At 55.5% G+C, this 25,764-nt stretch overlaps 1 protein-coding gene across 1 annotated transcript; it reads left to right on the top strand.

The window, feature by feature from the left end:
* Nucleotides 1–1,110: 1,110 nt before the first annotated feature.
* Nucleotides 1,111–19,999, top strand: BPIFB2 (BPI fold containing family B member 2). Its single transcript, XM_043553263.1, has 15 exons — nucleotides 1,111–1,244; nucleotides 3,739–3,832; nucleotides 5,658–5,762; nucleotides 6,614–6,760; nucleotides 8,940–9,000; nucleotides 10,334–10,394; nucleotides 14,306–14,397; nucleotides 14,643–14,828; nucleotides 15,051–15,104; nucleotides 15,618–15,788; nucleotides 16,601–16,668; nucleotides 16,853–16,898; nucleotides 17,654–17,717; nucleotides 18,030–18,106; nucleotides 19,661–19,999. Exons 1-15 carry the CDS (start codon nucleotides 1,136–1,138, stop codon nucleotides 19,700–19,702), a joined length of 1,377 nt encoding a protein of 458 aa, XP_043409198.1. The 5' UTR covers nucleotides 1,111–1,135; the 3' UTR covers nucleotides 19,703–19,999.
* Nucleotides 20,000–25,764: the final 5,765 nt, after the last annotated feature.

Here is a 25,764-nt window from a genome sequence, read left to right as displayed (position 1 = left end):
GCTGGAGTGCTGAGGGGGCCCTGCAAAGAGTGGTCCTCTTTCCAGAGATGTCCTGGCCTAGGAGGCCCCAGGGTGGCCCATCCCCAGGGTCCTGCGGCGCTCGGCAGCAGCCCGGTTACGTGGCCGCCCTACCACGTATAGGATGAAACACTTTGGCACAGGCCGTGTTTGCAGGGAAAACACTCGCAACCACAAGCAAACCTGCCCCTCCCTGGGTCCCTTTGCAGTGGGCCCCACACACCTGGGAGCCTCATAAAACAGCTTCCACACCTGCTAGGGGCTGAGAATCCACCCGTCCCAGAAAACCACCTGAGGTAGGAATGGGAATGGGGCTGGCACCCCTCCGGGGAGGAGCCTCGACTTCCCCATCTGTTTAACGGGAATACGACTTCCAAGCGCCTTCCACAGAAGGGTCCATCCCCGGTCTTATGGTGGGACTTTGGGCAAGTGCCACCTCGCTGGGCCTCCATTAGCCCATCTCAGCAGCAGCCCCTCATTCCTAAGTCAGACACAGATCCATCCGCTTGGCTGGGCTGGGTCTGGAGGGGTTTGGGGGCCATGCTAGAGGCCTGCATTTAGGACAGTCCTCAGCTGGTACAGGATAAGGTGAGGACAGGAGCCACCCTGCATCTTCCCCTGGCTGGGTTCGAATAGCTGGACACTAGGATGGGCTGTCACACTGGGCTGGACTCCTGGCATCAGGAAGAACAGCCCTGGGCTTGGGGGTGGTGGGCCCGGGCTCTCTCCTTGGGGCGGGAGGCTGCTCTCAGTCTCCCTAACCAGGAATCTCCTCCACCTCCTCTGGCATGGCGTGGGTCCTACCGCCGGCCCTAGTTTGCTGTGTGGCCTTAGGCAAAGCCATGTCTTCTCTGGGCCTTGGGGCCCGCTTCCAGTCCAGATCTCCCTGTGGCTCCTGAGGAAGCAGGCTGGGAAGGTGATACCTCCCAATGCAGAGATGCAAAACAGACGTGTGAGGGTCTCGGGTAGGGCTGCGATCACCACCCAGGGCTTGTGACCTCCGGGCTGGGTTGGGGTTCAAATGGCCAGTGGGGTGGGGATGCATTCTGGGCAAGCTTTCTGATGCTCGTCCCCGCCCCAGCCCACAGATCTCGGGGAGGCAGTGGCCAGGACAGCCATGGCTCCGGCATGCAGGGTGGGCCTGCTGCTGTCCCTGCTGCTGCCTGTGGTCAGCGCCTCCATGCTGGGCACCGTGGTCAGACTCAACAGGGCCGTGCTGAGCTACGGTAAGAGGCGTGCTGCCGGGCTACCCCGTGTGACAGGCCACGAGCATGGGCACGGTCCCAAGCGTGCCTGCGGATCTGTGAACTCAAAAGCCGCACGGGGACCTGGGTTTTATCTCCTGGGTCGCTGTGTCCCTGGCCCCCAGATAATGGCTGACGAAGTGCGGCTCGGCAAACGCTTATTAAGTAAATGCCCGAGCGGGGGTATATGTCCTGTCTGCCACGCGTGTGCGCACGCACGGCTGTACTCGTGTAGCCCCGCGAGGTGGGCAAGGGTTGGTGTGGGTGTCTGCTTTTGCTCGTGCGTGTCTGCGTGCAAGCCTGAGAGTTCATGGAGATGCATGTGCCCATGTGTGCGCCTGAGTGTCAGCACGTGTACTGACTTGTACGCGTGCAAGCGCCACGCACGTGCCTGGGTGTGAGCATACAGGTGTGGCTGCCAGGCCTGCACATGTACATGCGTGCATGCAGGGTGGGCTGTAGGTGCACACACGTGTGCTGGGGGAAGGCACGTCTGGCACAGAACTGGAGCTGGAGCTCTGTGGGGTTCACAGGAAGAAGACCAGCGCTGCTCTGGGCCCCTCTCGGGAAAGGTCTCTATCCTACGACTCTGGCCGTCCTTCGAAGACCTGCTTCATCCCCCGAGGAGGGCACAATGAGAAGACATAGGCCCAGGGAGGGACAAAAGCTACCTCCCAGTTGCCCCCGGGATCCCACCAGAGCTGGGTCAGGGGTGAGAAATCAGAAGCCATTTCTCCCAAGTCTAGACCAAATTCAGATTACAGCATGAGGCACTCAGGTCAGACAATAGAAGGGACTTTCAGTGGCCCAGGCCATGAAGCACGGAGGCAGCAGCGCCCCTGGCACACACACAGCCTTCCGGGACCTTGTATCCGGGCAGATAGGCAGGCAGTGAAAGGGGTCAGTGACCCGTGTTAGTCTGTCACTGGGGCATGGAGACGTGCGTGGAAACTACAGGCAGGGACATGAGGCCTGCTGCCTTCCGCTGGCCGTCATCGCTCTGCCTGTCCTGTGTGAGCCTCCTTTGTCCCCGAGAGCCATCCCAGGTGCACCTGCGTGTGTGCTCTTGGTGGAAATCCAGCAGGAGGCTCAGACCGCACACACCTCTTTCTAAGGTGGCGCTGGGTGGCTTCTTAACAGTGTCTTTCCAATCCCATCTTGCAAACCTGTGTCAGGCGAGCACTGTAGGTGGAGTCTAGGGGCCTGGGGGTGAGTCTTGGCTCAGCCACAGAAGGTCAGGCTGGAGAGGAGTATCGAGAACATAGAGGCCGCTGGCCTTCTGCTCCAGGTCTAAGGAAACCAAGGCCCAGAGGGGCGCAGTGGTTTCCTGGTTCCCACAGTGAGTCTGAGTGAAGTCCAGGCCTCTGGACTCTTCATCTGGTGTTCCCTTCCAGCACCATTACCTCTCATTTTCATCCCACTCATGTTGGATGGTTTAATGAGCACCTCCCTCGCCTGGCCGCACAGGTGCATGAGGAAGCTCAAGGACTTGGAGGCCAGACGCCTCTGCTGATCCAGCATCCCCTTGCCAGATGTCCTCACTCTCAGTAAACCGGGCACAAGGTAGTACCTACGTCATAGAACTGTGAGGAGAGGCAAAGCCCTCAGAACAGTGCTGGGCACAAAAGAGGTGCTAGAGAAGTGACAGTCATTATTATTATACAAATAAATAGCAGTGAAAGCTAACATTTACTGTGCATTGAGGCTTTACAAGGACGCTGTGTGACAGGTACCTTTATAATCATTGCAAATTTACAGACAGGGAAACTGAGGCACAGAGCAGCCACAGTGGTGGTGAGTAGCAGAGCTGGGATTTGTACCCAGAATCTGAGGGAATCCAGAATCCTCAGCCTCTGGCCCCCCAAGGACAGCACCCCCACTCTCTGTCCCACTCTACTGGGAAATGTTCCTTCTGCTTGGGGACTTGGGGGAAGGCTCCAGAAGAGATGGGATTTGATCAGAGTCTTGCAGAAGGGCAAAGGATGTTCTTGTTTATGAGGAGTGGGGCAGACAAGATTTAGAAAGGCAGGGGGCACCCGGGTGGCTCAGTCAGTTGGGCGTCCGACTTCAGCTCAGGTCATGATCTCGCGGTCCGTGAGTTCGAGCCCCGCGTCGGGCTCTGTGCTGACAGCTCAGAGCCTGGAGCCTGCTTCGGATTCTGTGTCTCCCTCTCTCTCTCTGCCCCTCCCCCGCTCTCTGTCTCTGTCTCTCAAAACTAAATAAACATTAAAAAAAAAAAAGATTTCGAAAAGCAGAAGGAAGAAGGGGAAAGGCATGCCTTGCAGGGCCTGGTGTGAGTAACACTCATGGGGACCCAACTGCATCCCCCACCCCCTCCCTGCCTGTGAGCAAGTGTAACACCCTTCCAGTCTCCAAGTCCCCTCTGCCCAAGATGTGGGGCAGGCGGTGGTGGGTGGTGCGGTCTTGCTCAGCAGCTCCCGAGGACAGTCTGACCTCACCTGCTCTGGCCCTGCAGTGTCTGAAATTGGAAAAGCCCCGCTCCAGCAGGCCCTGAACGTCACAGTCCCGTATTTCCTGGACTGGAATGGAGAGGTGCATCAGCCCACAAGGTGAGTGCTCCCACCTCCTGGGAAAAATGCTTTAGTCCACTAGATGAGTGCCCCACATATTGGGGAGTGCTCCCTACCAGCTCGAGGGGGGCTTCCCCCATCAGGTACGCCCACCCTTCAGGTGAGTGGTCACAAGATGATTGAGGAGCTGGGACCAAGGTGGAGACATGGGGGTGGGGGTGGTCCTGGGGCCTCTAAATTAGCAGATTTCTGCCCCTAGGAGCCAAGACTGTAGCTCCTGGGTCCCCAGGGCTGGCAAGACCCTTGGCTACTTCCTCCAAAAGCGAGACACTGAGTTGAGACACAAGTCTGAGCCTAAGTACCCCCACACGCCCTGTAATGAATAGAGACTCAAAGGCAGAGGTGGATGGGGGCCATCTCAAGCTCAGACACCCCCAGGGGCTGGGCCAATTGTCCCCATCCATGTGGGAACAGATTGACTATTACCAGATCTCTGGATACCCAAGAGAAGTCATATATATATATATATATATATATATATATATATATATAAAATCTATCAATTTTGGAGGTGCCTGTGTGGCTCAGTGGGTTAAGCATCTGACTTCAGCTCAGGTCATGATCTCACAGTCTGTGAATTTGAGCCCCGCATCCGGCTCTGTGCTGACAGCTCAGAGCCTGGAGCCAGCTTCAGATTCTGTGTCTCCCTCTTTCTCTCTGCCCCTCCCCTGCTCATGCTCTGTCTCTTGCTCTCTCTCAAGAATAAACATTAAAAAAAAATTGATAAAAAAATCTATCGATTTTGAATGATGGCAACTTACCAAAAAACACTTAAAACAGCTGGTGTGGAGGCCCCCAGTTTGAGACTCTTAGGGTAGGCCTGGGGCACTGCTCTTGGCTTACAGTGGAGAACTGAGAATGACATAAATACCCAAGAGTCAGGGATTCCTTAATGTTTTATAGTTGGCCACACGTGTCCTTGTTTGTAGGAGTGGGAAGCCAGCCAAGGCGGGGGTCAAGTGAAAAGAAGCAGGTTCTAGGTCAGCCTGTGTCCCAAAGAGAGTCACAGAAAGATGTCAGCTAAGTGCTAACAGTGAGACTGTTTGAGGGTAGAGTTTTGATGTGACTTTTAAAATTTATGTCATTTTGTATTGTCTGAATTCCCACCTCCAACTGTGCAAGGGAAAACATGACTCATTTAGGAAAAAAAGGAAAAGATAGCCAGAAAGTACTTAGAGGGGGCACGTGGGTGGCTCAGTCGGTTAAGCGTCTGACTCTTGATTTCGGCTCAGATCATGACCTCACGGTTGTGAGATCAAGTCCCTGGATCAAGTCCCAGGCTCTGCACTGGGTGTGGAGGCTGCTTGGGATTCTCTCTCTCCCTCTCTCTGGCCCTGACCCCTTGCTCTCTCTCTCTCAAAAAAAAAAAAAAAAAAAAAAAAAGTGCTTAGTGATCAGAATAGACAGCTTTGAAGGGAATGAGTTTCCCATCCCTGGAGGGCTACAAGCCAAAGCTGTTGACTAGAATGCCATGGAGGGGAGTTTCTGCCTTCTGGAGCCCACCTTCCAAGATTTCCCCACTTCTGTCAGAAACTAAATCTCTCCAAGACCCGAACAATCATCCCGCTCACTTCTTGCCCAAGGCTGGGAATCCTCTCTGCATCCTTTCCCCACCAGCTGGTTGTCCAATAGCGACTTGCATGCCCCCTAGGGTGGAGAACTCACTACCTCTTCCTCATGCCATGGTTCCCACAGTCCGAAAGTCCTTCTTTATAACATCAGCAGCGTGGCTCAGAACACCCACCCCAGAGGTGATTCCGAAGTTTAATGAGGCCACCCCATCACCTCCACTCCCACCCTACAGGATCCAGACCTTGAACATCCGTGTGCCTCACTTCCACCTGAAATTCGTTGCCGACTTCGGGGTGCGATTGTTGGTAGCAGCCAATTTTACTTTCAAGGTCTTTCGGTGAGCGAATCTCCCTGGGGGCGGGGGGGCGGGGCAGCAGGATTTTCAGGGAAGCTCCAAGGGGCAGAGTGAGGGGAGGGGAGTTAGCAAGTCCCAGACCTGCACCCAAGCCTTCCACTTCCTGTCCAGTGCTCCTTCCCACCCTCCAATTGGGGAGCGAGACGATGAGAGAATTTCTGAGAACCTGGACCCTGCTCAACAGCTGTGTCCCCGAGGAAGCCATTTCACTCCTGCAGCCCTCAGTTTCCTCCTCTGTGAAGTGGGATGAAACTCTGCAGCGTGGCTGTGAGGGACACAGTGAACGGATCTGTTGCCGTAATTAAAATCACACCTCCTACAGGTGCTCAGTAGATGTAGCTATCAGAATTATCCCCGTGTCCCAGGCACTTTATGTGTGTTTGATTTCCAAACCATCAGCGTGGGCATCCAGAGGGATCTCTTATTTCAACCCCTCTGCGCTGACACGAACACCGTATGAGTGCTTGCTGTGGGCCAGGCTCCACGCAGGGTGTTTTCACGTGGCCACCTCTTAGAAAGCTCAGCACAGCCCTGAGAGATAGGCACCGTCACGCTTATGTCCATTTCACAGAAGAGGAAACTGGGGCTCAGTATGGGGAGTGACTGGCCCAGGGTCTCGCAGTGAGAGGGTATGGGGAACCAGAGTTCAAGCCCATCTGCTGCAATGGCCGTGACCTTGAGTGGAGTGTGGAGGGCTCTGAGCCTGCCCCAGGCGGGGCCATCTCACACCTGCCTGCGTCAAGTGGAGGGCAGGCTCGGGCCGTGGGTGGGGGGGTTTGTAGGGTAGGCTCCACTGGGTGGTGCCGCTGGGGCTCAGGAATGGTGTCCCACAGAGTCCCAGAGCCCCTGGAGCTGATGCTGCCCGTGGTAGTGCTGGCCGATGCCCATGTGGCCCAGGGCTCCATCGGGACCCCCGTGGTCAGCATCTCTGCCTGCTTCCCGCTCTTCAGCAACGCCAATGTGTCGGATGGCAGTTCCAGGTGAGTGCCTGGTGAGGGCGGGGCTGCAGAGTCCCAGCTGCCCAGCCTGTGGTACCATTTCTCGAGTTTCCTGCTCAAGCTTTCAACCAATTGCCCCAAGGGGCTTAAGAGACCCCCAGTATCACACCTGTTTTATGGCTGAGGACACTGAGGCTCAGGGAGGGGAAGGGACTTGCCCAAGGCCACACGGCGAGGTCATGTCCCCTCTACTGCGCTCCCCCCCGACCCACAGCACATGACGATGCACAGCCATTACCATACTGCTCAGGGAGGATGCTGGCCTGACGTGGCTCTTAGGGACCTCAGAGGTCTCTCCCTGCAGAGATGGGGATTCTGAGGCCCAGGGGGCTGGGACCCGTCAACCTCACTGTGAGTCAGGGCTGCATCTAAAGCTGACAGGGGCTCCCACCTCCAGAGCACCTGCTGTGTGCTGTGCAGGTTCTAAGCCCTTCACGACATCACAGTAGTCCTACCAGGAAGATGTAAGTATTCCCTTGTTTTATGAGAGAACAAATGGAGACCCAGAACAGTTAAGTAACTTGTCCAAGTAACACAGCTGGCAGATGGCGGAGTGCGTTCAAACCCCCGTAGCCTGACTCACCTCCTGCATGATGTCTACCTTCTCACATGTGAGCTGGGTGGGCATTTGGGACTGGCCTTTCTCCCCCCGGAGGGGGCTGGGCATAAGTCCGCCCATCTTGGGTCCCATGATCCTCACGTGTAATGCATGACCCCTCGCCGTCCTCACAGGCAGGGGCTGCTCATGGAGAGGAAAGCCCAGAAGTTAAAGACATTAGAAACACAGCTGTCCTTCTCCCACCTCCCTTGAGGTGCAGTTCAGTGAGCTTGGGCTGAGGCTTGGATCAACATTTATGAATGGATAAAGAAGATGTAGCACACACACACACACACACACACACACTGGAATCTTACTCAGCCATAAAAAAGAAAGAAATCTTACCATTTGCAATGACATGGATGCAAAACAAAATGAGTCAGAGAAAGACAAATACCATATGATTTTACTCATATGTGAAATTTAACAAACAAAACAAACCAGCAAAGGGAAAAAGAGAGAGAGAGTCAAAATAAGAAATAGACTCTTTTTTTTTTAATTTTTTTTTCAACATTTTTATTTATTTTTGGGACAGAGAGAGATAGAGCATGAACAGGGGAGGGGCAGAGAGAGAGGGAGACACAGAATCGGAAACAGGCTCCAGGCTCCGAGCCATCAGCCCAGAGCCCGACGCGGGGCTCGAACTCACGGACCGCGAGATCATGACCTGGCTGAAGTCGGACGCTTAACCGACTGCGCCACCCAGGCGCCCCAAAAAAGAAAGAAATCTTACCATTTGCAATGACATGGATGCAAAACAAAATGAGTCAGTCAGAGAAAGGCAAATACCATATGATTTTACTCATATGTGAAATTTAACAAACAAAACAAACCAGCAAAGGGAAAAAGAGAGAGAGAGAGTCAAAATAAGAAACAGACTCTTAACTAGAACACACTGATGGTTACCAGAGGGGAGGGGGGGTGGGGGGGAAACAGGTGAGGGGGAGGAAGGAGTGCACCTTGAGGAGTGTGGGGTGATGTACGGAAGTGTTGAGTCACTAACTTATACACCTGAAACTAATATGACACTGTATGTTAACTATACTGGAATGTAAATAAAAACTTAAAGGAAAAAACCCCGAAGAACTATAGTCCTATGGATCCCCGCTGAGAAACAACTTAGACCCATCTCCCATTGTTCAGAGGGGAAACTGAGGCGCAGAATGAGGAAGGGACTCTCCTGGCTGTGTCACCGAGACCTGGAGCCTGAGCAGGAAGCACCCCCAGCTCCCTGGGCTCAGAGTGGCCATGAAGCCAGTGGGCCAAGGACGGGGCTGAGTCCGGCTTTCACGGCGTCTTCTCTGTCTCCCCCGAGCCTGACCTCATAATCACGTTTTGGCCACTTCCGAACCTCCAAACCAATGACCTCTTTTTTGAGGCCCAGTTTCCTCATCTGCGGGGACAATGGTGCCAACACTGCGTCTGGCACATGGGAGTGAGGAATGGGATTCACTGGCCCCCCTGGCTCAGGGGAGACCCTTGTCTCTGAGACTGTGGGCCGGGAGAAACAGGCCGGAATGGGTGCCCCGGAGCTCAGGAGCGTTTTCTGTGACTCTCCCTCAGCGTGGCCCCGGGGCCGCTGGCCCTGGTGCAGAAGCACGTCAGAGCTGTCCTGCGGAACAAGGTAAATAGACCTCCTGCCAGATCTCCCCGGGGCCAGGCCATTGCTTCCCCGTGAAGGCGTGGTGCATGAATGGGGGATTGTAGGCATGGGGGCATTGGGACAGTCAGTGCTTTTTCTAAAGTAGAAGGCCCATGGGACTTCTCCAATTTTCCCACGAGGGCAGGAAAGAGGCTGAGGGGAAGGTCTGGGGCAGTGACAGACAGGACGAAATAAGGGTGGATTTGGGGGCTGTGGGGAAGGGAGGCCCCTGCTCCTGGGCCAGCCCCAGTTCCATGCCGGAGGGTGGCGGGAGGCAGTGCTATCAGGGGCCGTGGGGCTTATGAAAAAGACAACAGGAAGGTGGACAAGAGCATGGGCACTGGAGCCAGGTGTGGCCTGGGCTTGAATCCTGGTCCCCTCCTTCCCGGCTGTGACACTCGGACAAGTCACCGAACCTCCCTCGGACCCCATTTCCACATGCGCAGCACAGAGAGTAAACCTCCCTCTCCGGCCAGGTAGGGTGGAGTTGAGCACATTAACATCTGTGAAGAGCTTAGAACAGTTTTGGCAGAGTGAGTGCTGTGATTCCTGTCTCTATTTCCACCCTTGTCATTGGTCAGAGACAGTGCCTCTGGGGCTAGGGTCGCACTGCCAAGGGCGGGCCGCTTCTCCACCTCTGCCCCTTCCCACGCCACCCCATCTCCTGATTTGGTTCCTACAATCCCAAATCAACCCACTCGGTGCCATCCCACACCCAACAGAGGCGGGCCCCAGTGTTCCCATCTTGCAGATGGGAAGACTGAGGCCCAAGGGCTGAAGGCAGTACAGCCTGACCTGGCCCTCTCCTCTGCCACCTGGCCTCCCCTGGCCCAGCCCCAGCAGCTCTGTCTGGACCAGGCAGTGACCACCCTTGGCCTTGTGGTCTCTCCTTGCCCCACCTTCTATCACACTGACCCCGGCTTAATACACTTCTCGGGCTGCCCACTGTGCCCAGAACTCTGGACTTGCTCGCTGACCACTGCCTGCCCTCACCGTGTGCAGCACCCATCCCCCAGCTGGCCTCTGGGCCCCAGTGCAGCAGGCTCCTTGACCCAATTGTCCGGGCCCAGCTGTGGTCCCCTCCTGCTGTGTCCCACTACCCCCGTTCTTTCCTCGACGCTCATGGGCCCCAACTTCTTTGAATCCTCAGTGCCCAGGAGAGGTGCTGGAAGATGCCCACTGGGTGGCCGAGGAAGGAAGGGATTCCAGACCTTGGTGGGCCAGAGGCTTCCAGACTGGCACCCCAGACCCTCCCCGCCTCACCCCTCCAGCCCCAGTGCCATCCTAACCAGCCTCCGCCTCTGTCTTGCCACAGCTGTGCCTGAGTGTCTCCAACCTGGTGCAGGGCCTCAACGTCCACCTGGGCACTTTAATTGGTAAGAACTGGGGCCTCTGAGCCCCTTCTGGGGTCCCTAAGACCCTTCAAAGGGCCCCCCAGTCAGGGCTGACCTCTGGGAGATCAACCGTAGGATGACTGAACAATTATTGATGGACTTGGGGAATCTCCAAATTCTAGAATCATGTCTTCGAATGTTTGCCGTGTGCGTACAAGTGTGCACATGCGTGTGTGTGTGGGGGGGCGGGGGAGTACATTCAGTCCGCAGTTGCCTCCTCCCCTGCCTGGAGACTCAGAGACCCCATTGTCCCCTGGTTTTGTTCCCACATCTCCCACGTTCTTTGCCAGACTCTCCCCACTAGCAGTTTGGGGCTTAATGTATTCTATTTCCCGCTGGACACCTTCTCCGGCAGGCTTCTCTGACTCAGCATGTGAACTCAAGCTCGTCTGCTCCCAAGTGCCCCTGCCCCCACTTGCCTTCTCAGCCGCCATCCACCCATCCAGAGGCGAGCCTCCCTCTCCTCTCCATCTTCCGTCTGGCTTGTCGGCCTCTGATTTTTCCAGGGGTCTTCATATGCAGGAGTACTGGGAGTATACTAGGAGCAAGGCCTGTGGGGATAACCACCCCCCGCCCCAAGCAGACCCTGAGACAAGCTGCTAGCCTATGTGGCCTGAATGGGGTGGGTCCTAGGGGTACTGGTTGGGGAGGGGTGCCTGTGGGAGGGGAAGGAAGGTGTATTCTTGAGCAGAGGCTCTATGGTGGGCAACTGGGGCTCATGCCACGGGGGGGCTCTTGGCGGCCGAGGCCAACGTGCCTGCGTCCTGCCCGAGGGACAAGAGCTGGGGTGTTCATCTGCCAACACTGGTCACATCCCCACTGCCCCCCACGCCTGCCTCCGCTACCACGGCCGGGCTCCCAGGGCTCAGAGCCACAAGTGCATGGTCCACGTGGAAGCGTGGCTGCAGTAGTGACCTGAACAAGGCTGGGTCAGGACTTGCTCTTACGACACAAAGCTAAAAGCTGTGAAAGCAGGCAGGCCTCGTTTTGTTCCAGCAGTTGTTTATCCGCATTAATGACACGCTGGCCCTGGTGGGGCGCCTGTGCGGCTCAGTCGGTTAAGCGTCCGACTTTGGCTCAGGTCATGATCTCACAGCTCTGGGTTCGATCCTGCCTCAGGCTCTGTGCTGACAGCTCGGAGCCTGGAGCCTGCTTCGGATTCTGTGTCTCTCTCTCTTTCTGCCCCTCCCCCACTCTCTCTCTCTCTTAAAAGTAAATAAACACTAAAAAAGAAAAAAACCCACTCTGGCCATCACCTGCCCTGCCCCGGTCGGGTCAAAAGTGCATCCTTTGTTGATCTGGGGGTTATATGTTCTCTCGAGCCTGAGCATAATCCAGGGCTCCCTCCGTTTTCCCACAAACCTGTCTTAAAGATGCTCCTGTTGGAAGCACACCTTCCTCTATCTGAGCACTTTGCCCGGGATTCTAGTGCTTCCCCATGTCACCATTGCTGCCTCGTAAAATCCAGAGGTGTTGACTGTCGGCAGATACGCCTTGCAATGGGAGTCGGGGCTTTACCTCTTAGCTGTCACGCGGCGTGGGACAGGTGTGCGGGGACAGGAGGCAGGGCGGCATGCTGGTGTCAGGTCAGGAGGGACGGCCGACAGGGTCCATGTTTATCTGTGGTGGGTTCTTCAGTGAAGACTTTCGTATCAGGGTAGCTTTGGCTTTCTTGGGCAAACGTTCAACAACAGTCCCGTGAGGCGGCCTCCGTCCCCCCAGTTTCTAGACGGGAAATTGGAGGCTCCGAGTCTAAAATCCTCAGCACGGTGCTAGAACGACCCATGAGCTGGCTCACGCTGGCTTTCTCCTCCGCACGTATCCACCCACTGCTCTGCCCACACGTCATGGCCCGACTCACCGTCCCCGCAGGGAACAGTCCTTGATTTGGCCTCTTCCCCTCATTGCTGCAGCCCCCCCCCCCCATACTAACCTTAACAGGAGGCACTGAGACGTCAAGGAAACTGGACCTGGAACCAAAGGACATGAAGTTAAATCCTGGCTTTGTTGCTCAAGTGCTGTGTGGTCTCAGGAAGTCACTCCACCTCTCTGAGCCTGACGAGTTCAATCCAAACAAACGGGGCTCAAAATCCCTATTTCTCCCATGTGCTCCTATGGGACAGCACAGGGTAAGTGCCTGGTGGACAGTAGGCTCAGCAAACATTCGTCCCTCCCTTCTCCCTCGTGGAGTTAACGCCATCAAGATGCTTGTGGCTGGGCTCATAGCAAAGACCAGCTCTTGCCCTTTTCTTTGAGGAATTAAAAAAAATCTGGTAAAGGAAATCTAAACGTCCAACCCTAGGGGACTCTTTATACGAGTCACGTACACCTACGGCGTGGAGTGACAGGAGCCATTACGAGGCATAGCTTAAAAGGGCATTTAATCACCCAGCAGCATGCCTGGCAAAATACAGTATAATAAAAGCTAATATTTACTGTAGTATTATTCGCTCCGTTTTACAGATGGAGAAACTGAGGCAGCCTGCCTTGAGAGCCGTGCTCTTGACTAAGCTATAACGCCACCCCGTAAAGAAACTACAGAAGGACCCAAAGCCACACACGGCTTCGGTGCAGCTTTACTGAGGGGAGGACAGATGGCAGGGAGTTAGTCTCTGCAGGAGAAAATACCGACAAAAATAAATTTGAGATTCTGGGCTATATTTTTTCCATCTTTCAAAAAAAAAACCCTTCTGTATGTCCACAGTGCAGTATTTAAACATTTTTAATGTTTTTATTCATTTTGAAAACATATAGTAATTTTCTCTTTTAAGTGTCCAGTCCTCTGAGTTCTGACAAATGCATACAATTGTGTAACCACCTCCAAACTTGAGCTACAGAACACCTCACCAGCCCCGCAGATTCCTCTGGGCTGCCCCCCTCCTCCCACCCCAATCTTCTGACGGCCACGGAGCTGTAGAAATGGAGTCATACTATATTGCTTTTACAAGCACAAGAAATTTCCAGAATACTGAGGAAACAAAATTAAATCCAGAGGAGACATTAGAAAATCAGACCGAAATCTGATGGACACACACACACACACACACACACTTTGGTCATTCAGAGCCTTGGAGGACCTGTTGCTAAAAGCTGGGTTTTCTTGACCGCAGGGTTGAGCCTTCACCTGCCACGCTGGCTAGCCTAGCCGTGTCCAGAGATGTGGCTCCCACGAGTGACTCACCCTTTGCAACCTTCCCAGTCACAATATTCTGAGCTTTGGGGGAACTTGCCTTATAACAATTGGACTGTAATTGGAACAAAAGTTTCCCTGAGGGTCTCTTGGGGAGCAGCACTGCTCTGCTCCCGCAGTGCATGGTCCCAGGGGCATGTGCCTTTGGACTTTCTGTAGGAGGCTGTGTGATCAGGTGGAGAGAGACAGACAGGTATACAGTCCTGAGCACAACTGAGCTCACCAAACTCTGTGTGTGTGTGTGTGTGTGTGTGTGTGTGTGTGTGTAAAACGGGCTCCTAACCTTACAGGCTCGTGGTAAAGATTGAATGGGACAGTGTAAGTCAAATGTCCAGACCTTGACACATGTGAGCTCCGTTCTTTTTCTGCCGTCCCTTCTTGCTTTCTTCAGGGGGTATCTGTGCCTAGAGTGACCCTTCCCTTTCCTTCTAACTTGGGGTCTCTAGTCTTCCATTGATTCGGAAAGTGAGAAACCAAAACTGTTAGAATTGTGTGTAAAGTAAGAGTCCACAGGCTGTAAGCGGCTGAATCTTGGGTGCGTGCATTTTGTGATGTAAGTTCACTTACTCAGAGACCTTTTTTTTTCTTACCTCCTCGGCTTCTTGGCCTGGGTAGTCAGATAATTGAGTTTTCTGGATAGATGAGGCATTGGTAGGTAAGGCTAAGGATGCCATTTTTTCTTCTTCATCCCGCTTTCATTTAGGCCTCAACCCTGTGGGTCCAGAGTCCCAGATTCGCTACTCTATGATCAGTGTGCCCAACATCACTAAGGACTACATTTCCTTGGATATCAACGTAAGTGCCACCTTGTCAGCCCGGAGTCCTTGGGCTTGTTGCTTCTGGCATCTTTGGACTATAGGAGGGAGGAGGAGCTGGAATGACCTTCCAGGCGGGAGCAAGGCATGCGGGCAAAGGTGTGAGGCTGGACAGCATGTGGCATATGGGTGGGTGGCATCTCAGAGCCCCAGGTTCTGTGATGGAGCCACCACCCGCTGAGGCCCCATTGCTTTTCTCCCTTTCGCCACCCCCCAACCCCATAGGCCGTTCTCTTCCTACTGGGCAAGCCCATTGTCCTGCCCGTGGACACCACCCCCTTTGTGCTGCCACTGCACGTGGGTGCCGATGGAACCATGGCAACCGTGGGTCTCTCCCGGGACCTGTTTGACTCTGTCCTCCTGCTGCTGCAGAAGGCTGGTGCCCTCAACCTGGACATCACAGGGCAGCTGGTGAGGGTCGGACCTGCTGCCCAGGGCACGTGGGACAGGCACGCCCGGTGGCCCAGCCTGGGGAGGCCCTGCAAAGGTCAAATCGTGGGTGGGGCAGCTCGAGATCTGGGGCCACGGGTTGGCTGTTGGAAAGGTTAAATGGGGGTTACAGGGAGGCAAAAGCTGGTCTCGCTTGGGGAGTGGCTGCCCTCAAACCTGTCGTGATGTGGGGGCTGATTTCAGGAGTCGGGTGACAACCTACTCAACACATCTGTGCTGGGCCAGCTCATCCCCGAGGTTGGTGACATTTTCGGTCATTTCGGGGGCTGAGGCCCAGCTGGGACTGGAGTGGGGGAGTCTCTGGCTGTGGGGTCTCTGCTGGCTCGTATGTGTCCCATGTGGGCTTCAGTGTCTGTCCTTGTAGCTGCACCTGCTCTATCTGAGGAGCACCCCCAGCTCCTATGCTCTTTCCCTCCTATGCCCTCATCCGGGCACTGCCCTCTGCCCAGAAGGCCTTTTCTGCTTCCTTTTCTCTCATTCGTCTTCAAGACCAAGCTCGGGGTTACCTCCTAGGGGAGGCCCCGACCCCTAGCCTGGTCCAGGAGCCTTCTCAAGCTCCCTCGGCCCCTGAATTCCTGTCCCTCCTGGCACAGATCACAAGACTACCACCCCTTTAGGCGGGGCGTCCCTGAGGACCCCGGCCTGAGACCCAGTCACATCTGAGCAGAGACGGAGGGGTGAGGAGTGGAGAGTCCACCCAGCCTTTGCCCCTAGGTGCCCTCCTCCCTCTCTCCCTCCCCTCGTCCCCAGGTGGCCCACTGGTTCCCCAAGCCCATGCCTGTGGCGCTCAAGGTGCAGCTGGGTGCCACGCCCGTGGTCACACTCCATACCCACAATGCCACGCTTCAGCTGCAGCCCTTCGTGGAGGTCCGGGCAGTGGCTTCCAACTCAGCTTTCCGGTCCCTCTTCTCCTTTGATATGGTGAGTGAGGTGGGCTGGTGGGGCTGGCTGGGAGGGTGGTGACACCCAAGACCCCACTTCGGCACCACTTTCCTCACTTGCTCTGCTCTGTTCACACTGGGCTCCTTGCTGTTCTTTCACTATGCCATGACATTCCTGCCACAGGACCTTTGCATGTGCTGTCCCCTGTGCCCAGGACACTCTTCCCCTAGCTCTTGGCATGGCTGGCTTCTCCTCTTTCAGGTCTCAGCTTAAAAGTTGCAGCCCTTTTTTGGGGGCGTTTGGGTGGCTTAGTCAGTTAAGCGTCCGACTTCAGCTCAGGTTGTAATCTCAAGGTCTGTGAGTTCAAGCCCCGCATCGGACTCTGTGCTGACAGCTCAGAGCCTGGAGCCTGTTTCAGATTCTGTCTCCCTCTCTCTCTGCCCCTCCCCTGCTCATGCTCTGTCTCTTCTGTCTCAAAAATAAATAAAAACATAAAAAAATTTTTTCTTTTAAAGTTTCAGCCCTTTTCAGGGCAGGCTTTCTGACCCACCCTGAGAAAGCTAGGCCCCACCAGCCCTCTCCATGCTCCCACTCTGCCTTCACAGCACCTGCCACTCTCTGCAAGGCCCTTTGGTTATTGTTCACCTCCCCTGGCCTGTGAGAGTTCCCAAGGGCAGAGACCTGGTCTGCCTCGTTCACACTGTGTTTGTCCCAGGGCTGTGTGCAGGGCCCGGCACCTCCGGGGGCTCCACAAACACCTGAATCAGTCAGGGAAGGAGTGGGAGCTGGTGGCCAACTGAGGACTCCCACGTGGCTCTGTGCTCTTTGACCTTGCTCTCCCCTCGTGCCAGGTTGTGAACCTGAGCCTCCAGCTCTCTGTGTCCAAGTTGAAGCTTCGGGGGACCACATCTGTGCTGGGGTAAGGAAGGCCTCTTGGATCCAGCAGCCTCGGTGTGTTCCTCTATGCAATGGGCCTGCAGCCCCTTGTCACAGCGTCACCCATCAGTGTCCGGCAGGGGAGCCTGGAATGCAGCACGTGGTACATGGTGGGGGCGGGGCGGGGGGACTAGGCCCCAGCACTAACCTTTCTGCTTTTCTTCCAGGGATATCCAGCTCGCCGTGGCCTCTTCCAATGTGGGCTTCATTGATGTGAGTGTGGGGCTGGGGTCTCCAGGGACCCCCTCACTGGGTTGGGCAGGCCTTGAGCCGTGTGCTTGCACATGAGTGCACCTGTACGAACCACCGTGATCGAGCTTCCTCCTGGGGTGCCTGGGGACAGCGGCCAGTCTGTCTTGCCCAGGCTGTCTGTCAGCTGGTCAGTCGGTCCGTCAGCCTCGGTTCTTCAGTGGGGCCCGTCAGTTAGCCTGCCTGTCACTGCCTGGTGGTCGATGACCGGTCAGGCCAAGAATCACTGAGTCTGTCAGTAATCAGACAAGCCAGCGTTAGACAGGGTTGGCTGCTCCTTCAGTCATGTGCCGTGGCCGGGTCATTAGCCACCAGGCCGTCCTTTGCTGGCCGGCCTGTCAGTCTATACGGTCCATCAGTCTATCCACCATCAGTCCATCTGTCCATTGGTCAGCACCAATAAGGCAGCCAGTCCCCTGGCATCGGGCAGTCTGCCAGCCACCTGTTGGGCACACAGGGTCAGCCAGGTGCTGGTCTGTCTCCTCTCCCAAGAGCGGTTTCTGGGGGCCAGATGCTCAGAAAGCTGTCCTGACCCCAGGAGTAGCTGGGCTCTGCTTGGAGGCAGGACTGGGATGACCTGCCCTCCTCCCCGCACCCGTGCCTCTGCCATTTGTGTGCCTGTCTGTGTCTGTCGTCGTGTTCATGTGTGGCCCATCTGTCCATCTCTCTCGGCCCCTCACTGGAGCGGGCCGACGGCCTCCCCGACTACGTGGCTGTAGACAGATCAAGTGCACCCACTCATGGACGCCGTGTTCAAGAAGCCCCTGCTGGATCACCTCAACGGTGAGCCCTGCCCTCCACGCCAGTAGGCCCCTACGGTCCCCTGCTGACCCTCCTCTGCTCCAGGTTCCCTTCTAGCCCCCTACCCACAGCCAGGGCTCAGAGGTTATGAGGGTGGGCGTTTTTAAGTTTTTTTCCCCTCCCTAAGCCTCAAGTGTCCCTTCTGTAAAATGAGTCTAATAATAATGGCTCTCGCTCCCTGGCTGTCTGTGGGACTCAGTCACGAGGCACGTGAGGACTTCAGCACGGGGCCGTCTCCTGGTGGTGCTCCCTTGCGGCCTCCTGGCTGACCTGTTTCTCCTTCCCCTCCTGCAGCTCTCCTGGGCATGGGGATTGCCCTCCCCAACGTGGTCAACCTCCACTACGTCGACCCTGAGGTCTTTGTCTACGAGGTGAGAGCCTTTGGATGTGACCACATGGGCTTCCTCCACCCTCGGGGGAAGGCTGGGCTCAGCGAGGCAGGGTGCCTCCCACCCTTCTTTCCCGCTAGTACGAACAGTGGGGTCTCTGGGTCAGCCAGGCCTGGGATGTCCTCTGTTCCTGTCAAGACCATGCCATGAATCCTTGGCTGTAACGAGACGGAAAATTTCGGATGTTTAGAGACATTGGTACAAGGGTCCTCAACAAATATGCCAGGACACATTAGGGGACTCAGTTATCCCACAATCTATGCCCTGGGCTGGGGGCACAGCCTCTTTGGTGTCTGTGGAAGATGACACACGCAGGCTTCTTCTGGTTTTATACACAAACCTCCATAGGCTGGATGGGGGACAGGGGCTTCCAGACCCTTCTAAAATCACCTTCCCTGTTGGGAAACTGTGGGCCCAGGGTGAAATTCCATCTTCACTGCCCAGGGTGAGACCTTACAACTTCTTGCCATGTCACCTGAGATATAAATGATAATATTCTTTCTATTCACTCATCAAGACGTACAAAAGACAGAAAGCTTAGCCAAGGTCCCTCAAGCCCAACATCTGTGTGTGTTATTCACATCTTCCGAGTGGGACCACTGATGTTTTCCCAAGGATGATGCCCATGTTGCTTTAGAACTATGGTCCGAAGGCACTTGGGTGATCCACTCCCCCCCAAAAAAGGAACAACTACCACATGTTGGAACTTGGGCTATTAGTGAAAATTTCCCGGAGACTCTCCCAGATAGGTAGGGTCAGTGGCTGACCCACCCGCCGGGGTGCTCACCAATGTAGCCAACTGGGTCCAAAGTCAAAGGTCTCTAGACCAGCACTGTCCAAAAACACGTTCTGTGAGGATGGAAATCTGCACTGTCCAACACGGTAGCCGCTCTCAGTCCCTGGGCACAAGTGGCTGTTGGACACTTGAAATGTGGCCAGTACAACTAAGAAGCTGAAGTGTAAATTTTATGTAATTTTAATTGGCTTTAATTTAATAATGGCTAATGCACCGGACCATGTATGAGCTACAGGTGGGCAGGGCCTGGGTCTGGCTTGTCTCCAGCACGTGGAAGAGGGCTCGGTTGGCGGCAGAGGCTCAATGAAGATTTGTGGAAGGAATGACTGGATGACCGGCAGGCCCTGGGCACGCTTCTGCAGTGCAGGGAGGGAGGATATAGGGAAGGCGTCTGGCTCTCCCGGGGAGACCCGGACGCGGAGAAGACGCTCAGTGGTTTGGACCCCCCGTCCTAACACAGCGCTGGTCCCAACGGCGTCCACAAGCACGCACTGAGCCCCAGCCCCATGCTGGGGGCTCTGCCCATGTGCCCTGGCTGCATCCTCGTTGTAGTCCTATAGAGTGGCCACTCCCAAGTGACAGCAGGAAGCTGAGTCCCAAAGAGGCGAAAGACGGCCCTCAGGATACCTGCAGCAAGAGTGGCAGAACATGAGCTCAAAGCCAGGCTGATGGGGCGGCTGGAGGTCCTACTGGCCCTCGTGTGGCCTGTGACCTGGCCCATGGTTTTCCTTGCCCTCCAGGGCTACGTCGTGATATCCAGCGGACTCCTATACCAGCGCTGAGGTGGGACCACCAGGGGAGCTGAAAGTGGGCCGGCTGCCTGCTTCAAGGTCTCTCTTGCCCCAAGCCACTTGGGAAACTGAGGCAAAGCCACATTTAGCCATCACCGGCAAGCCAGATGATCCAGCCAGGCTGTTTAATCTCCACTGAGTACCTGAGCTCCCCTACCCCTTCCCCTCTCCCTCTTTCCCCCTCCCTCGCCCTCCTTCCCTCCCCTCCTCCCCCTCCCTCCTCCGTCCCTGTGAGCACAGACCATTTCTCCAGGCTGTACAGACCTGTCCCCTCTCGCATTAAACATTTTCTCGCTGCAACCTCCAGCCAGACCCAGTGAACTCTGTGCAAACCTGAGGCTAGTTGCCTACGTCCAGTTCTTGGGTCCTGTTTGTCCCCGGAGCCACCAGAGCCACCTGGCAGAAGAAGAGGGTGTGACCACATCTCTGCTGACCGCATCTGTTGACTCCCTCACCTCCTTGCCCCGGGAAGCTCATATTTTGAAAGGGGACCCTGGAGAGCAGCACAGATGGCTGGCAGTTACCAATGTCATAGTGGCACTTTAAGCACTGTGTCCTCAGCTGGTGGCATTTCCCCTCTACAGTGTCAAGTCCCATCTTGTTCCTAGCACCTCAGAAGAGCCTCATGAGTCAGGCAGGCAGGCCGTGGGGTTTCATTTGCCAGATGCAGGGACTGAGGCCCAGCAAGGAGAGGAACATGGCAAGTCGCAGAGCGGGATGGTGGCAGACTTCTAGGAGAGGGCCCTTCCAGGACTCCAGGAATAAGATGTCCAGTGCCCTCTTCCATCACCAGCACCCCATCTGGGGTGTCCTTGGGTCACAAGCCTCAGGTGACAGGGAGTGCACTGTCTTCTTGGGTGGCGTCTCTGTCTTTGGCTTACCAGGACACAGGTAAGGGTCTGTTGGAAGGAGGGGACTTGCCTCCTCCTGGGCCTGTGGCCTCAAGTGTGTCTAAGTCCTTTCCCTTTGAAAGCTCTTCAGACTCAGCGGCTCACGCACGACAAGATGGCCTAGGGAAGACCAAGGGACGCGAACCCTGGCAAGCCAAAGCCATGTGATTTTCTTCCCTTGATAAGCTAAGCTCTTAGCCAGACAGAGTGTTCCTTCCTGCCTAGATATACGGGATTCACATTCTGTTTATTTCTCTGCGGGAAAAGGCCTGAATTCCCACCAAGACCTTTGGTACAGTGTGACACTAACAGGTCACCCTCTAAGGGTTACAGGTTCATCCCGACTCGGTGTGACAGGCGGAGGGGCCTGGAGCGACCCCAGGGCCTGGGTGGTAGGGAGGGGCACGGGCAGCGCTGAGAAAAGGAAAGGCCCGACCCTAACATCCAACCTCGCGATTGTGCTCAGGACAGCACGGCTGTTATTTCATTTGCTTGCTTAGTGAATTCATTCATTAATCCTACTTTTATTTGGACTTAAAATAGGCTCAGTCCAGGGCTAGGTGATTTGGAATATGACAAAGGCAAAAATTTTAAGAATACAGACCCAACCAGGAGAGAAAGTTAATAGCTTAGAAAAGGATTGTAAGCTCGGTATATAGGGTCCATCTATTAAATGGCCAGTCCAGTGATCCAACCTTCCTTCCTTCCTTCCTTCCTTCCTTCCTTCCATCCATCTGTCCATCCACATATCTACCCATTTATCCAATCAGCTTCCTCACCCAGATAGGCCTTTGTTTGTACCCATGATGTGCCTGGTTCTACAATAGATGCTCTTTCGAGAGGAGGGGATGAGCACTGGGGAGGTGGCGGCTGCATGCAGACACATGTGGGTGCTTACAGAGGGAGTCCGGGCCCTGGCATGGGCAAGAGGCTTTCAGATAGGATGCACCAGAGGGGTGGGGTGGGGGGTGAGGTAAGCGCTCTGGTTTGTTTGGAAAGGGCTGCAGAGAGCCTGTCCCAGGCTGAGGCTGCAGGGTGGCAGAGGGGGTCACATTCTGGGCCAGTTGGACGGTCTCGCAGCCACACGACTAAGTAAGTGCAGGAAGCCCCTTCCTCTTGCACGCCCCTCCCATGCCCGCAGCTGAGGGCACACTCACTCTAAAGGGGAAATGCTGAAACAAATCTGAGTGTGGGAGGGTGCATGCAGAGCAGTGGGACAGTCACTGCTGACACGTGGGGCAGAGAAGGCGAGCCTGCGCCCTCTCAGGTCTGGTCTGGCTCCTTCACGGGTCGCGTCCCCCGCCCCCCACACACCTTGCACACACTTTCTCTCTGAGCCGTTGCTCTTTCTCCCCCTGGGACACCTGAATCTGAACCAGTTTACCCCTGTCCACCAGCTCAAATGCAGTCTCCCCTGGCCACACCCAAACCCCTCCACCCTGGTGACTCTGACGTCCTTCAATTTCAGACCACTGTCGTTGGGGCCTGTGGCTTCCCTCACAGAGCCTAGCACAGCAGGTGCATATAAATGTGTGGTTAGTGAGCTGCTGACCATTGCATATGCTTGGTCCGGGCTTGCCCCAGCCCCCAGCCCCAAGAAGCCGCGTGGAGACCAAGCCCCATAGGTAAATGGGGGAGCCACCTTTGTTGTGTCCCCAAAGCATCTCCAGGAAGGGGAAAGATGGCACTGAACTTCAGAACCAGCCCAGTCTTCTGTGTCAGAGACATAGGGGGAGCAGGGGGGCTGGGAGGATTCCCTGGAGGAAGCAGGCTGAATTTGGAGCAGTGGTGGGCGGGTGTTAGGGGACCAGGCAGGGCGATCCTGGGGTGTGTGGAAGGGAGGTCAGACGGGCAGGCGGGAGCCTTCTTGGGTGTGCCTTGGAAGGTCTTGGCCTGGGATCTGGAGTCCCTTGGATCCAGATTTAACTCCTGGTTGTGCCATCACTTGCTGTATGACCTTGAGCCTCAGTTTCTCCATCTGTAAAATGGAGAAAATTGCCAAAGTGCTCATCTCATAGGGTGGTCCTAAGGTTTAAATGCTCTAGTGCAGATCAAACACTTAGCAGGATGCCTGGCGCAGGTCACGGGCACAGTAAACGGCCCTCTTATTGCTTTTATTATTGGCTGAATGAAAGCTGGGTCAGAGCGGCTTTGAGAGGTCCAGCCACAAGCTTGCTGGACCAGTATTCCCCAACGGAACCCTGAAGCCACATGGCGACCCAGGGCCCCAGGAAAAACTCTCTGCTTCCTTACAATAATTTCATTTTTAGGGAGATTGCCTCCTACCTGGCCACTGGAAGTCAGTTAGGACCAGTTTACTTTGAACTTGGGGGGACAGGGGATGACATGAAGGTCCTTTTCCCTCTCGGAAAGCGTATTGTTATTCTTCTCACAATTATAGAGAGGATAAAACAGCAGCCAAGGCCACACTGTGGGGAGAGTGGCTGGGGCTGGGGCCCAGATCGCTGACACTAGGCAGGGGGCTTCTCTAGCCTTCCCGCTCTCCCCACAGTACCTGGGATGGCCCTAGGGGGAGGCAAGGAAAGCCAGGTGACCTGAGGTACACCAGGGCGGATTTGCACTGCAGGGGGAGGGCGGGTGAGGCTTGTCTGTCCCTCTGTCTGTTGGGGGTGGATCAGCAGGGATAAAATGATGCTATCTGTAGACTGACTCCTCCACCTCAGGGCTCGGATCAGGGTGAAGCCTGGCTGGGCTGGCCCAGGCCCTTCTCTCCTCCTGTCCCAACCTGGCTTCAGTCCTGCTGACCTCAGGCAGGCCCTTGCCCCCTCTGGCTTCAGTGGCCCCATGTGCACATTGGGCACAGCAGCGTCCTCCAACGTTCAGACCTATGGGCTCCCTGTGGGTAGATGGGGAAAACCTCAGGCCTCCAGCAGCCCCCTGCGACTCTCTCTCGCTCTCGAGGTGCCCCCAGCCAGGCCCCCTGAGGGCCTCATGGTAAGCACACCAGAGACTGGACACCCGAGGCCTGGGTTCCAGCCCCAGCTCTGTGGCCAGCCTGCGTGTGGCCCTGGGATCACTCTGCCTTCATTGTCCTCTAGGTTTGGAGCTCGAGAGAAGCTCACCTGGTATTTGCCAGCTCCTGGCATTTCCTCCAGGAGGGTCCCTCTGATGATACCCCACTGGGCCATTAGCTCCCAGTGCCCTGTATGAGTCTCAGATGCTCCAGGCAATGCTGACCAGGCCTTTGCATCGCCGGCACCTGCCTGAGACACCTGTCCACTGCCTTGAAGAGCTGGCTTTGCTCACCCTTCAGGCATCAGCTCCAACACCCTCTGCTCCAGGAATCTTTGACTCTAATGTCAGGCCCTTTCTTCCCTTCCTATCCCATCCCCCTGGTTCAGTGGCTTCCACCACCCTAACCTCCCCAGGAATGACCTGGCTCTATGATTATTCATTTGTCACATGCCCATCTCCCACTGTAGGCTCCAGGAGGAGCCCCAACACCCTGTTCACTGCAGCACCCCTAGTAGGCCTGGCACACAGTAGGTTCTCAATCAATGTGAAAGAAACAGATGAGTGCCCACTATGTGTCCAGCCTGGTGGGAGGTGCTGAATCCAGGGGAGGGGGCAGCGTGAGCCCTGCGGGCTGCTAAGGCAACCGCATCCCCTCCCCAGTGCCCACCCTCATGCAGCCACCCAGGCTACCCAGCCACTCTCCTCCTCTGTGCTATTTACATTGGAACGGACTGAAGCATCACGTGAACATCAGGGCTCTGTTCTTTGGACCTCTAGATAATTATCTGGGCCTTATTAAGCCCTTAATTATCCAAACAGCTAATCAGGCTCCTGAATATAAGGACTTTCTCACTCCTGGGTCAGGAGGCAGAGGTCGGTCATCTGCAGGATATCCTTGGGCTCAGCAAGGTAAGGACAGGCCCCACCTGTGGAACTCTCCCCAGAGAATGTCTTTTACAGTTGAGAACACTGGGGCCCAGAGACGGGAAGGGACTTGCCTGAGATCACACAGCAAGGGCTTGGATCTATGTCCTGACGGCTACCCAGTGCTCCCCACCTAACAGGAAGCCACTGGAGATTGAAATCCTCAGATGCTGCAGGACTTAGGCAAGATCAAGGAGAGAGAAGACCTGAGGGGCCTCCCTGGGCTCCATCTGAAGCTGAGGGAAGACCATGGAGGTCCTTCTTTGCAGGAGCTCACAGCTGAGCTGGGACAACAGCGGCAGGGAGCAGGCAGCTGGGCATTTGTCAGGCAAAGAGAGGGAGGAAGGGACTTCAGGTGGAGGAAAATGTGTGAGCAAAAGATGGGGTGGGGGCAGCAGGGAACGCTCATCTTGGGGGGGATGGATTAAGAATACAATCAAATTCAAGCTGTGATCTTTGAAACTGAGGGTGGTTGGGGATGGAGGGGAGGCTTCCCGGCGGAGGAGGCAAAGACTGAAGCTAAGACTTGATGGACAGGCGGGCTGTGGATGGGTGGGGAGAGGGCATTCTAAGAGGATGGAACAGCTCAGGCAAAAGTCAAGCAAAGTCAGAAACAAAACCCTGGCATTGGCCGTTTGTCCTAGAAATACCTGCGCGATGTTTTTACCCCAAGGGCAAAAAAATCCTGCCTGAGTAGCCTTACTGCCTGGCAATAGGTCTGGCCTGGGAACGTGGAGACTGAGGTGGTGCTTTCTTGGGACTCAGCCTCCCCAGCTGGGAGCCAGGGCTGGGGCTGGAGGAAACCTTCACCAAGTCCCTACCAGCTCTGACACCCTGCCACCAAACTTGACAGTTCCCTTGGGGATGATTTTCAAAGACACTTGGCACTGGGCATGCATGTACCCGGCACATGCCCGTGGCACACGAGTGTGTGTGTCCATAGAGGTCAAGGAAACACCAAGAGTGATTATATTCAAGCCCAGATAGAGCTTTACAAATTGAATGGGATGAGAGGGAAGTAGATCACACTTTCATTTAGCAAATATTGTGATCATAGGCCTGAATGGTCTCCCTGGGGCGGTCGTTGTTGTTGTTGTTGTTTTACTGTTTATTTATTTTGAGAGAGAGAGAGAGAGAGAGAGAGAGCATGCACGAGAGAGTGGGGGAGGGGCAGGGAGAGAGGAAGAGAGAGAATCCCAAGCAGGCTCCACACTGTCAGTGCAGTGGGGCTCGAACTCACGAACTCTGAGATCAGGACCTGAG

The sequence above is a fragment of the Prionailurus bengalensis genome, chromosome A3 (genome assembly GCF_016509475.1).
Source record: "Prionailurus bengalensis isolate Pbe53 chromosome A3, Fcat_Pben_1.1_paternal_pri, whole genome shotgun sequence".
In the NCBI taxonomy this organism is placed as follows: Eukaryota; Metazoa; Chordata; class Mammalia; order Carnivora; family Felidae; genus Prionailurus; species Prionailurus bengalensis.
Note: the sequence above shows the minus strand (reverse complement) of the source record. Positions and strands in the feature narration are given on the sequence as shown.